Source organism: Chiloscyllium plagiosum, chromosome 14 (genome assembly GCF_004010195.1).
Source record: "Chiloscyllium plagiosum isolate BGI_BamShark_2017 chromosome 14, ASM401019v2, whole genome shotgun sequence".
Taxonomy (NCBI): Eukaryota; Metazoa; Chordata; class Chondrichthyes; order Orectolobiformes; family Hemiscylliidae; genus Chiloscyllium; species Chiloscyllium plagiosum.
In genome coordinates, this window is record NC_057723.1 from 4,709,358 (window position 1) to 4,722,972 (window position 13,615).

The 13,615-nt window shown below is 40.8% G+C and overlaps 1 protein-coding gene across 1 annotated transcript in view; it reads right to left on the reverse strand.

Annotated features, from left to right (window-relative positions):
* Positions 1-13,615, reverse strand: part of LOC122556968 — a 309,989-nt gene that overhangs the window by 255,092 nt on the left and 41,282 nt on the right. Inside the window, exons 5-6 of the mRNA XM_043704202.1 lie at positions 11,334-11,358; positions 551-3,063 (exon numbers count right to left, since the gene is read on the reverse strand). Of these exons, the coding sequence (XP_043560137.1) occupies positions 551-3,063; positions 11,334-11,358 (2,538 nt within the window). The remainder of the gene's footprint in view (positions 1-550; positions 3,064-11,333; positions 11,359-13,615) is intronic.

The following is a 13,615-nucleotide window of genomic DNA, read 5'->3' on the forward strand; positions in this document are numbered from 1 at the left end:
TGGAGGAGGTGTGGGCGCAGGTTTTACAGTTCCTGTGGTGGCAGGGGAAGGTGCCAGTTCGGGAGGGTGGGTTGTAGGGGGGCGTGGACCAGACCAGGTAGTCACGGAGGGAACGGTCTTTGCGGATGTGTGACCCTATGCATTGAAGTTATCCTGGCAATTACTAATTGCCTGAGAAGCGTTCCCGTTAGTTAATGCCACACATACTGGAAGAAACCTTCAATTCTCCTGATTGTGTGCTTTCTTGCTAAACAGTACGGTACTGAAGTTACTGCATGAATTCCATTGGTTTAGCTGGCATTTATGAAACTATTACAATATCCAAAAAATAAGCAAGAAATTCAGAATGAGTAATGCGACAGGAACAAGCTGCTCATGCCACTTTTACAAAACATTTAGTTTCCAAAAGCGCTGGGCTTTTGCATAAAACGTTGGAAACTCAGATCTTCTTCCTGGATGTAGAGATTAGCAGTGCGCTTGTCGACCCCATTAGCTTATTCTGCATAAGCATTTTAATATTTAGGTGTTAACTAGTGAAAAAGTTGCTCACCTCATTGGGTATATCAGGCCAGTTATCCTTCAGTTTTCGACACTGTGGTGAAATATTCATTACGTTCCTTTCAATCGTTCTAGGCATTTGTGGACTGAACTTCGTGAAAGCTAATTCAGCTGTTTCTGGCACTGAACGGATTTTGTAACGGTAGTTTTCTGAAAACGATCCATTACCATGGACTTCCAGAAAGTTTGGAATTAAACTGGAATCCGGTACGTATTGAAGATTGACACTCGAACTCTGATATTCCAATTCTCTGCTGCAACAACAACTAGAAAGAGAGCAACCTCGACCATGAGCAGAACTCCCGCCCATTGGGCATACAGCAACAACAAGAACAATGATAACCGTTAGCAGAACAAATGAGGTTGCTCCCAAAGTTATGATGATGTAAAAGGTTAACCTCTCTGAACCTTGGAAATCCTTGCGGGGTTCACTGACATCCGGTTGAATGTTTGTGCTTTCCGCAGCTATTTTCAATATAATAGTGGCCGTGGTCGAGAGAGGTGGATATCCATTGTCTTTCACTTGAATAATTAACCTTTGCGTTTCCGCGTCGCTATCTTTAAATCGCCGAACACTTCTTACTTCTCCAGAATTACGTGAAATTGTGAAAAGACCTGGATCGTTGGATTGCATAATTTGATAGGAAAGTCGTCCATTTTGACCAGAATCTGCATCGGAAGCAATGATCTTCGTTATCAAATATCCTGGGTCTGCAGATCGAATAACACTTGAATTGACATGCGTTTTAGATCCAGGGGATATTATAACAGGGCGGTTATCGTTTTGGTCAAGGACAATCACATTCACAGCAACACTACTCGAAAGTGACGGCAAACCAGCATCTTGAGCTTGAACGTGGATCTGAAAACTTTTAAACTGTTCGTAGTCAAATGAATGTTTTGAAAATATAGTGCCATTTTTCGGATTGATATAGATATATGAAGATATTGGCAACTGCTGAAGAGGCTTCTCCACAATTCTGTATGTAACCTGAGAATTTTGACCGATGTCAGGATCAAAAGCTGTCACTGATCCAATGGAACTTCCAGGCGCATTGTTTTCTGTCACATAGATTTTGTATGAAGGCTGTGTAAAGCGTGGAGCATTGTCATTTATATCAGAAATCTGCACAACGATTGTTTTGTTGGTGGAGAGTGAGGGGGATCCGCGGTCTGTGCACTTTACCGTGATTTTATATTGAGGGACACTTTCCCGGTCTAGCACTTTATTCGTGATGAGCCTGTAAGAATTTATAAACGCCGATTTCAGATCAAAAGGGATGTTTGGAGAGATAAAACAATCCGTGTATCCGTTTTTATTGGAATCTCGGTCTGTTACACCGATCAATGCTACCAGCGTTCCACTGGGAGCATCCTCACTGACAGACTGTGAGATAGAATTAAGAAGTAAATCCGGAGGATTATCATTGACATCTTTGACCTCCACTCGCACGTTACAATGAGCAGATAGTGGTGGTACACTCCGGTCCTTAGCTTCTACATCAATCTCATAATAACTTGTTTCTTCAAAATCAAGTATTCCCTTCACTTGGATCTCCCCCGACGTTGAATTAATCGTAAACATTTTCGAAACGCTTTCCTCATTGTGACTACTAAATGAATAAACCACGTCGCCATTAGGACCCTCGTCCAAATCAGTGGCGTTCAGTTTAATCACTAAAGAACCTTTTGGCACGTTTTCCATGAGACTGACAGTATATAACGACTGTCGGAAAACCGGGGCATTATCATTAATATCAAAGATTATAATAGTTATGTGCGCGGTACCTGTCCTTTCTGGAGAGCCCCCGTCAAACGCTGTGAGCAATAAACGGTGTTTTGCTTGCTTTTCTCGGTCGAGAAAGTTCTCCAGCACTAATTCGGGTAGTATGCGTCTGCCGCGACTTCGCACATCCAAAGTAAAATGTTCATTTGGTGTGAGTTGGTATGTGCGGATAGAATTGTTTCCTCCGTCAAGATCATGCGCGTGCTCCAAGAGAAAACGCGCTCCAGGAACCGCTGATTCTGCAATTTCCAGATGAATTTCACTGTTAGGAAAACTCGGTGAATTATCATTAATATCGACAATCTCAACTTCGACTTGATATTGCTCCACAGGATTTTCAACTACTGCTTCCAGAGACAATAAACACGTCGCACTCTGTCCACAGAGGTGCTCCCTGTCTATCCTTTTATTAACAAATAAAACGCCACTCCGACGATTTACATCCACATATTGTATTGAAGAGGCAGACACCATTCTGAATTTACGGCGTGATAGTTCCTCCACTGCCAAATTCAAATCCTTTCCGATGTTTCCGATGAAGGCACCATGTTCCAGTTCTTCGGGAATGGAGTAACGAATCTGCCCGGAAACCAGATTCCAAGCACAAAGCAGAAAGATGGTCGCTATCGGCAACATACGATTGCTGGGTTGTGCCATTTCTTTTGCTGGTATGACAGTTCTAAGCCTTAAAAATTCTTCTGGGGGATAACGTGCTGCATCTTACCCGAAGTAAATCGATCAGAGTGACGAATTAACTGCAACGCGTAGAGATCTTTTGAGGAGATGGCTCCTTCGTTTGTACAGGCACCACCATTCCTTCTGCTTTTTTCCCCCGGGTGTTGGGGGATGGGTGGTAGATCACCAGCTGTATTTCATCTCCTTATTGGTAGACAGCGACACAAAGAGTCTCGGCCTATAACTGCACTGAGAAAATATTAGCACTTCATTGAAAATATTGAAATTATGATAATTTATTTACTATTCATCAGGGCACAGAATACGTTTTATATTTGTAATTGTTGGATCGAAGTTCCTACTAAGCTCACATTTATGCAAGCAGAAGAAATAATTAAATGCAAACTTGCAGTTCTTTCATTGCACCTTTACCGACAGAATTCAAATTATATTGTGACTTCCATTTAGTGTCATGATACTTATCTGGTAAAATATTCCTTACGTCTAAATTGCATATTCTTAATCTCAAAATATATTTACAATGGTCGTAAGTATAATTCAGGACCAGGCACAATTATTGAGTACACTTTCAATATTGTTTTTCACTTTAGTTCACATAATTTTGACGTTCAAGTGCCTGGAAACAACCAACACTCACCTTGGTGACACGACATTGATGCATCTTGTCAGATAATGAATAGTGTACAAACCTGTCTTCTCAGATCACAAGAAATATTAAAGGACCGAATCTATTATACGTGACAGCTTCAATAATTATCAATTTTGGTAATAAAGTGGAGTCAAGATGCAGTTGTGCATCGTTATGAAAATGCCATTAATACATTGCCTCTGTTGTTTCACAAAAGCTGATTCAAAACTTATAGAAAATTTCAGTATTAAAGAAAAAAAATCCAAGATTAAGGGAATAAAAATTTTTTGTAGCATATTAGCTTCGTGGAGTGAATCTGTCTTCATTTGCATATTTTGGTTCTATTGCCTCGACTCTTTATGCCAGTATCGGTGAATGGGTATTTGGTGTTAAATCTGATTTGCAAGGTCATGGTTATTTAAGAATTTCGCCCAGACAAGTGCAGAGGATGCGAATACTTTCATATTTCGATGATTATATACTTACAAGCTCAGAACTAATTGCGAAATAGACTGTCCCTGGAAGTAGCTCGCCAGTTCTGAGACAGTTTTTCTTTTGTTAGTTGCCTAGTCCTAATGAAGGTTCCTGCCCGAAACGTTGACTCTCCTGCTCCTCAGATGCTGCCTGATTGCTGCGTTTTTTGTCCAGCACCACGTTCTCCCTGCTCTGCAGTCCTCACTGTCTTGCTGTCTACATTTAATGTAACGCATTTAGCCATCTAAAGAAATAACAATAGATTTACCTAGTTAATGGAACTTTCTCAATGCTCATGTGCCCTACTGTCTTATTATTTGTAATAAAGTAATTTTTGTTGCTCAAGTATGTGCCTCTGCTCAGATTTATTACTGGCTAATTCTTCTCTGCCTAATAAAGCAGGCCCCACAGAACTTAAAAGTTGGTTACATCATAACCATTCAACGGCAATCTTAAGAAGTGCGGGCTGGAGACATCTATTACAAGTCTAACATTAAACAAAGAACTATTGATGCCGGAAATCTAAAAACAAGTCTGGATAAATTCAGCAGGTCTGGCAGCATTTGTGGACAGAAAACAGAGTTAATGTTTCGAATCCAGTGACCATCTATAAAGAAGGATAACTGGACACGAAGCGTTACTTCTGATGCTACCTATCCTACTCAGTTTACCAGTACTTTCTGTTTTTATCCCTTATGGTTCTATATCCTGACAAATTATGCATACTAAATCGTAATTTTCTTATCTAATAAATATGCTATATGCTAGTCAATGTGATATATAGAACATCCTGCTTGAGGTTTAGTGCTTGTATTACTTTGCATAGTACAGAATGAGCCCAGAGTCTTTGTGGAGGCAAAGTCTAATCATCACATTGAAGTCAGGTGCATCACCTTGTGTTAATACCTGCATTATGTCGAATAGACCTAGAGCTGAACGAGCAGTTCAAAACGGCGTCCCATGTGCTTTTGTTGAGTACAAACAAAGGATTGGCACTGCAACAGTACTGCGGTCAGGAGACAACATTAATCTAACTCTGACAAAGCTTTTTAACAAGGAGACTGACCGTGCTTCAAAGAGGGATGTAGAAGTGCGTGCCAGAAGCCGTGCCATACGTAGCCAAGAAGTATTAAAGACTTTGTTTAAGTTACAACAAACAACAACACTCATGCTAACCAGAAGAAGCAACATGATCGGGACAGAGTCAAGTAACCCCACAACAAATGGAATTGGATAATATTTTTGCAGTATTGAAATGATACTATGATAGCTTGTACTAACAATGGCACTGTAGCTACTTATGTGAGATCAAAATACAAGGTGGAAGCATTTCTAACAATACACAGCCAGGGGCAGCAGGCAGAAATACATCTCGGTCTCCTTCTGAGATCTCCAGAATCACAAATACCAGATGTTAGCCAATGATATTAAGAAATAGTTGAACAGATTTAGTGTCCCAGTTATGGTGAAGAAGGTTTGGGTTCCAAGACTCTCTGCATCTCTAATCAGGCTGCTCCAGTACAGCTACAACACTGCCATCTAGCCGACAAATGGAAGTAAATATTCAGGGGCACTAAGTGCAGAAACAATTACAGTAGGACAATAAGCAATTCTCCAACTTGCTCTCAATCATCAAAAAAAGTGGTGCAAAGTATCGCTTGCAATTCTACAAAACAGCATCTATTCACCATGACCAGAACTACATGCTTCCATTAATCATTAAGCCTTGGCACAGACATGGACAAAAGAGCAGAAACGCGTGTAAAGGTGAGAGTGAATTGTTAGATCACACGGCAGCCTTTTGGGCAAGTGTGGTATCTGGAAGCCAAAGCAAAGCTGAATTAAAGGGTAATCGTATATTAATCTCTCCTCTGCTTCACGGCAGCACGTTTGAAGCAAAGTTAATTGTAGCTGTTGGAGGTAATCAATATTCAACAACGTTGTTGCAACCGTTCACTAAGGCCGTTCCGTAGCCCAAACCATGTCGATAAAATAAAACAAAAAAAAATCTGCAGACGCTGGAGATCTGAAACAATAACACATTTATGGAGAAACTCGGCAGGTCTGGTAGCATTTGAGGAGAGAAAATTGAGTCAACATTTCAGATGAAGAAGGGATACTGGACTTGAAACGTTCACTCTGTTTTATCTCCACAGGTGCTGCTGGACACCGATGAATTTCTCCAACGATTTCTCTTCTTGTTCCCAACCGTATCGAACTGGTTTAGCAATCAACACTATAACACACAAGGACGCATGAGCTGAAGAGACAACAAGGACACTTCAATTTAAGACCAGAGGTTGGTATATTAACTCAAGATTGCACGGTGTTTGCAAAATAAACAAGGACGTGCTTGCACGTAACATGCACTGGGCACCGCTTAAATTTTGGGTTCAAAGAAGCAACAATTTTTCGGGCATTACAATCATCAGGTAATGATCATCTCAAATAAAAAGACAGACTAAGGACATTCCTTTGACTTTTACAGAGATCGAAATTACCGAATCTGCATGCAAAAACAAGCAGTGGGTCTCTGGCGTCCTGAAATTTAACTGGATAAGCTATGTACACACTTTGGCTAAAAGTCATGTCAGAGCCTAGGGATCCAATTTTCCTAGATATGCAATTTTGATCATCAATGTGTACTATCAATTGGAATTCATAAAATATGAAAAGTGAAGTAACTGTGCAGGAAATGTTCTCATTAAATTAAAGTTGTCTACCAGTTGGAATATTCAACTTTTTAACGTTTTGTTCTCAAATACATTTCAAGGTCGGCGAAGACAGCATAAGTGGGAAGATAGTAGCCTAGTGCTAATGTCATTTGACTCGAAGGTAAACGAGACCAAACGCAGCAATCGAAACTGCTGGAATCTAACGTCAACCAATGTAAAAATATGGAATCGAAAGCTAACCATAATGACGTATAAACAAAGAAAATTCTGCCCAATTCTCAACAAGATATCTGGTTCACGAACTTCATTTTGGCAATGAAAGATCTTGCTTGCCTGCTTGGGCTGACATGTGACTCCAGACAGAGGATTGTCTGACTGGCAGAAGGCAGAGAGCAGAGTTTGGGATGAAGAGACCTTTTTCAGAATGGCAGCTGATGACTAGTGGTGTTCCGCAGGCTTCAATGCTGGCATCATGCCTGTTTATGGTACATTTCCGCAATCTAGGCAACGAAACTGGAAGCATTGTAGCGAAATTTGCACTGACACAAGATGGCTGAGGGGGGGGGGCAGGTAATATTGAGGCGGTGGGGAAGCTGTAGAAAGACTTGGACAAGCTAGAAAAATGGGCAAAGAAGTATCAGATCAAATACAATATAGAATGATGTCAAATTTTGAACTTGAGTAGAAATAATAGAAGTTAACATGATTTTCTAAAAGGGGAAAAGCCCTGGAATCGTCAAGGACTAAGGAATTTGGAGTCCTAGCTCAGGATTCCCCAAAGGTTAACAGTCAGGTTCACTTGGCAGTCAGAAAGGTAAAAGCAACGTTAGCATTCATTTAGAGAGGGCCAGAATACCATAGCAGGGATGTACCGCTGAGGCTGTATAAGGCTCTGGTCAGACGACATTTGGAACACTGTGAGCAATTTTGGGCCCCATAGCTAAGGGTTCGTGTGCTGCAATTGAAATGGGTCCAGAGAAGGTTTATAAGGATGATCTCAGGGAGGAAGTGCTTAACGTCCGTGGCGTGGCTGAGGAGTCTAGGTGTGTATTCGATGGAGTTTAGAAGGATGACACAAGATCTAATTGAAACTTAGAGAATACTGAAATGTCTCGATAGAGAAGACGTTTCCACTTGCAGGAGAGATTGGGACCCGAGGGCATAAAAACAGAATGGAGAGAAAGTCCTTTAGAACTGAGATGAGGAGGAATTTCTCCAGCGAGTGGCTTGAATCTGTAGAACTCATTGCCACAGGAGGTTGTGGAGCCTAAGTCATTGATTGCATTTAAGACAGAGATAGGTAGGTTCTTGATTAGCATGGAGTTAGAGGGAGAAGGCAGGAGAATATGGTTAAGAAAAGTATCAGGTATATTTGAATAACAGGGAAAGTTAATTGTCAGGAGGTTGTGGAGCCTAAGTCATTGATTGCATTTAAGACAGAGATAGGTAGGTTCCTGATTAGCATGGAGTTAGAGGGAGAAGGCAGGAGAAGGTTAAGAAAAGTATCAGGTATATTTGAATAACAGGGAAAGTTAATTGTCAAATGGCCTAATTCTGCTCCCATATCGTAATATCTTATGGTTTCCGTTAACCCTCTGGAGAATTCCAAAGAACCAACACACTCAAACGAAAAACATTCTACCTCTTCACAACTGTAAAGTTGTCACTTCGTATTTGGAGACATGACTTCTGGTTTTGGGCTCTCCAATCAGAGAACACATTCTCCCAGCTTATAAACTATCGAGGTCTGTCAGAATTCAGTGTGGTCCAATGCGATGGCTCTTCATCCTTCTAAACTGTGGAAACTTTCTGTGAATTCTTCTCAGTTTCAATTCATTGGACAATCCTATCAACCCAGGAATGAGTCTTATGAAAGTTTATCGACTCCCTCTGCCAAAATATACCTTTCCTTCAGAGAGGAAACCAAACTATACAGAATTTTCGAGATATGTCTACAGAAAAGTTCTTTTTAATTACAGCAAGACTTCTGACAGTTATACTCATTCTCAGATGTTTGCTAGCTGAATTGCATTGTTGATAATAACCTAAATACATGCTTATCACTAAGAACTCTTCCAAATTCACTAATATTTAGCACGGAAGATTAGGAAAGACATTAATTTCTACCAATTGTTATAAAGCCTCTAAAATTAACTCTAGCATGAGGTGACTATAATTCTTTGACACAACTGATACATTGGGAACAACCTCGGTCTCACCTTAGCCTGCGAGATCAAACAGTCCTTCAGACTTATAGTTGCAATTACAACCCCTGCTATTCTCAAATTAAAAGTGACTTTTAAACCAGAGTTTATTTTGAATTAATCTTCTACAATTTCTACTCTAAACACCATACGTCCCCCATGGTGCTAGAGAATTTAAAAATAATGCACAGGATTGACGATGTTCCTTTTGTTTGCAATGAATGGATCTATGTGAATGAACATATGCCGATTCTGGGAAATGTAAATTATGATTTCGTCTGGTCTTAATGTTATGACCAAAGTTCATCAACTTCACCAATATCTTCCACCCTGGACTTAAATTCACCTGGAATATTTCAGACACCTCCCTCCCCTTCCTGAACCTCTCCACCTCCATCAACGGTGAGCACCTCAAAACTGACATCTTCTAAAAAACCACAGACTCTACACATATCTCCTCCTCCCATCCTGCTCTCCCTTATTCTCAATCCCCCTGCCTCGACTGCATCTGTTCCCAGGCGGACATGTTCCACCACAGAACACATCAGATGGCCTATTTCTTTACAGATCGCTCCCGGCACTTTCCCCTACCACTTCAGGAATTGCAAAACCTGTGCCCACATCTCCTCCCTCGCCTCCCTTCAAAGCCCCACAGGAGCGTTCCACATCCATCAAAGTTTCACTTGCACTTCCACACGTCATTTATTCTGCATGTTGCTCCCGGTGAGGTCTCCTCTACATTGGGGAGACAGGACGCCTACTCGCAGAGCACTTCAGAGAACACTTCCTGGACACCCGCACCAACCAACCCCACTGCCCCATGGCAGAACACTTCATCACCCCCTCCTAATCTGCCAAGGACAATCAGGTCGGGCCTTCTCTATCACCACTTCTTAACCACCCGATTCCTGAAGGAGGAACATCTCATCTTCTGCCTCGGGACCCTCCAACCTCATCAATGTGGATTTCACTATTTTCTTCATTTCCCCTCCCCCCACCTTATCCCAGATCCAACTTCCAACTCAGCACTGCCCTCATGACCTGTCCTACCTGTCTATCTTCCTTCCCAGCTATTGGCTCTACCCTCCTCTCCGACCTATCACACTGTCAGCTACCTTACCCCCAGCCCCACACCCTCCCATTTATCTCACCACCCCATGGCTTACATTCTTGGTGAAGGGCTTTTGCCCGAAACGTCAATCCTCCTGCTCCTCAGATGCTGCCTGACCTGCTTAGTTTTTCCAGCACCACACTCTCGACTCTTGTCTTAATGTCATGGTTAGTACACTTGAGTGCACTCATGTCCATCTCGATGGAAGTGTATATCAAATAGCAAAAGTTTTAGTTTCTACTTTACAAGAATGGGCTCATTGTTTACTTTCTGTAATATGATTATTTTGAACGGAAGCACTATCCAGTTGATTTCATTAACCATATGCTACCTAACTGCAATCTAAACACTTAGCTGAAATAATAGACATACGAAATCAGTGTCAATTTGCACAGAATAACCAACATGTTGTGGAATTCAGCATAAAAGTAGAGATGTTTTCCAAGGTTGTGCGGGGTGCTGTTGAGATCACAGCTGGAGTATTGTGTAATACTTTGCTCTTGTTAATTCAGACCTGTTACAATTGTGTTCACGCAGCTCCCTCTACACTGTCCCCCTATCAAACACTCCCAGGGACAGGGACAGTACAGGGTTAGAAACAGAGAAGATTCACTGAAGTGAATCTTCCTGGGATAAAGAAAACTTGCAAATTCTGGGCTTTTTCCATTGAAGTTTAGAAGAATGAGAGTTGATTGTGCTGAAACGTAAAAGATGAAGAGTAAACTTGACAAAATTGATACTCTTGAGAATGTTTACCCTCATGGGAGAGAGAACTGAGTGAAAGTTTATACATAAAGAAACTTCCCCTTGACACTGATTTGAGAACTATTCTTTCCTTGCCAGTGCACAAACAGGATGGATCCCAACACTTCTTCCTGCAGAACATCAATATCCGACAGGGAGGTTTGATTGCGTCACTCAGGAGTGTTTAAACTAGTGTTGCAGGGGTTGGGGACCAGTGCAGTAGGCCAACAAGTGACCGAGGAGGGGTTAGAGATTAAGGTCAGTAAGACTAAGGACGAGGCCAGAGAGTGAGAAGTTACTGAACATCTTGAGACTGGCGATCTCAAGTTTACTTTGTAAACGTGATGAATATAGCAGGTAAAGCAGATGAACTTAACCGTTGTATTAGTAAATATTTCTATGATGTTGTAACTATTATAAGGATTTGGGTGAAAGAGGGAGAAGCCTGGTAGCTTACCGTTCTGGGATTTCTGGGTTTCAGGCTAGATAGAGAAGAACACAAAAAGGGTAGGAGAGTTGTATTGCTGATTAGCGAAAATATCACAGTTGTATTGAGAGAAGACGCCTCGGAAGGCTCATCCAGGGAGGTCATATGGACAGATTTCTGGAATAGGAAAGGTGCAATCACTTTGATGGGGGTGTACTATCGGCCTCCCAACAGCCAGCAGTAGATCGAAGAATAATAGGGTTGTTCTAGTGGGGGATTTTAACTTCCTTTGTTTTGACTGAAACTCCCTCGTTGCCAGGCGCTTGGATCAGGGTGGTGAGGAGGTGCAGCTTTTTAGTGGCGTTCAGCAGGTTTTCTTGAATGAATATCTGAATAATCAGCATGGAGTTTCGAATGGGAACGCATGTTTGACGAATTTGTGAGAGGGTTTTTTGACTATATTACTCATAAAACTCGTAAACGGGAGTCAATGGATGTATCATACATCTAATATCACAAGGCTTTTATGAAGATCCCACGCAAGAGGTTAGTTAGCAGTAGTAAAGCACAAGATAATGTATTGGCGATATTAAAGATGAAGATTCACCAACAGACAGAAAATAGAGAATAGGCATAAATAGAGCCATTTGCGTTATCACAGCGACAATTTGCGAGTTACGACATCGAAAAGTACTTAGGCCCTAGCTGTTCACCAGATATTTCAAAAATTTGGACTTGGCGACTAAATACAATTTTCAAAACTGCTGTTCGATATATAGCTAAGCAGCAAGGCTTATTGTGAGAATGTCTTGAAGTGGCTTCAGAAGGTTTTGGACAGGAATGATGGAATGGGCAAGAAAATAGCAAATGGATACAAAATTTAAAAAAAAATGAGATAATTTACTTTGGCAGGAGGAAACATTATGCATACTATTTCTTGAATGTTTAAGCGTTTGGAAAATGTATAAAGGGATTTAGAAGTCCTTATCAAAAAGTCGCTGGAAGCAGGTCCAACACGCTATTCAGCCCTCTAACTAAATGTTAGCCGAATTCACAAGTAAATTTAGGTGCAGTAGTAATTAGGTATTGCTTCAAATTGTATCGAAGCTTAATTAGTCCGTGTCTGCAGTACTGTGCGCAGTTTCCTCGGGAGATGTAGTTTTGCCATTGAAGGGGTAAAACGAAGGTTAACCCGACTTGGCGCCTGAATGATGCGACTGCCAATGAAGGAAGATTGATCACAATCATTCGAGTGTCGAAAAATGACAGGTGATCTAATTGAAATCTATAAAATATCTACAGGGATTGTCCAAACAGGCTCGGTATGATATTACCCATATTTGGAGAGTCCAGAATCACAGGTCACAATTTTGAATTACGTAGGATGCCATTCAAGACTGATTTGGCCGGCATTTTGTTTAATCAGAGGCTTGTGAATTTTTAGAATTCCTTCGTCAGGGGGCAACGGGAGCGTAGTATTTGAGTACGTTTTAAATCAGTTTTATGCATTTCTGAATATCATTGCAATCAAGGTTTATGGTGATAATGTTGGGAAGAGGCACTGATGTGTTGGATCGGCCGTGGTCATATTTAATGACAGGGTAGTCTTGACAGATTGAATGGCCTACTTCTGTTCCTATTGATTCGTGAGCTTCGGAAGAACAAATCACAACTCTCCAATGAGCTGAAGTTATCGAGGAAGTGTCTTTACCACCGCAAACAACATTCACAAAAAAGGGAAATTCAAATTAAAAGTTTACTTTCAAATTTTAAAGTTAGAATCTCTGAAATTCAATTTTTTTAAAAAAAGGGCTGAAATGCTTGTCTATCTCTGATGTAGCCAATATAGAAAGGCAAACAGAAATAACTTAGTGTTACAGGAAATCAAACAGTTACAGTTGAAGGAGGCACTCATTGAAATAATGAAAGAACAACAGTCCATTGTGCACTACTTTTGATTAAAGAATCAGTAAAAACTCTAACATTGAGCCAACTAAGTTACCAGAAAACACGTAATTGTCAATTTAACATCCTACACATTGCATTATCCCGTTCTGTATTCAGACGGTTGTACAAAACGATAGGTAGGAAATGTGATTGGAAACTGAAAAGGTTGCACAGAAAAATTGAACAAAGCACCATAAACACCAACAATCAGAAGTGTATTTTAAAAGCAACAAACTCATGTTAGATTAGAACACTATTCTTTTCTCTGCTTGATTTCTGAATATATTGTTAGGCACAGCAATTAACCAATTTGTATCGAGGTTATTTATGATAATGATTGGCTTTCTAGAAAAAAAACATACAAC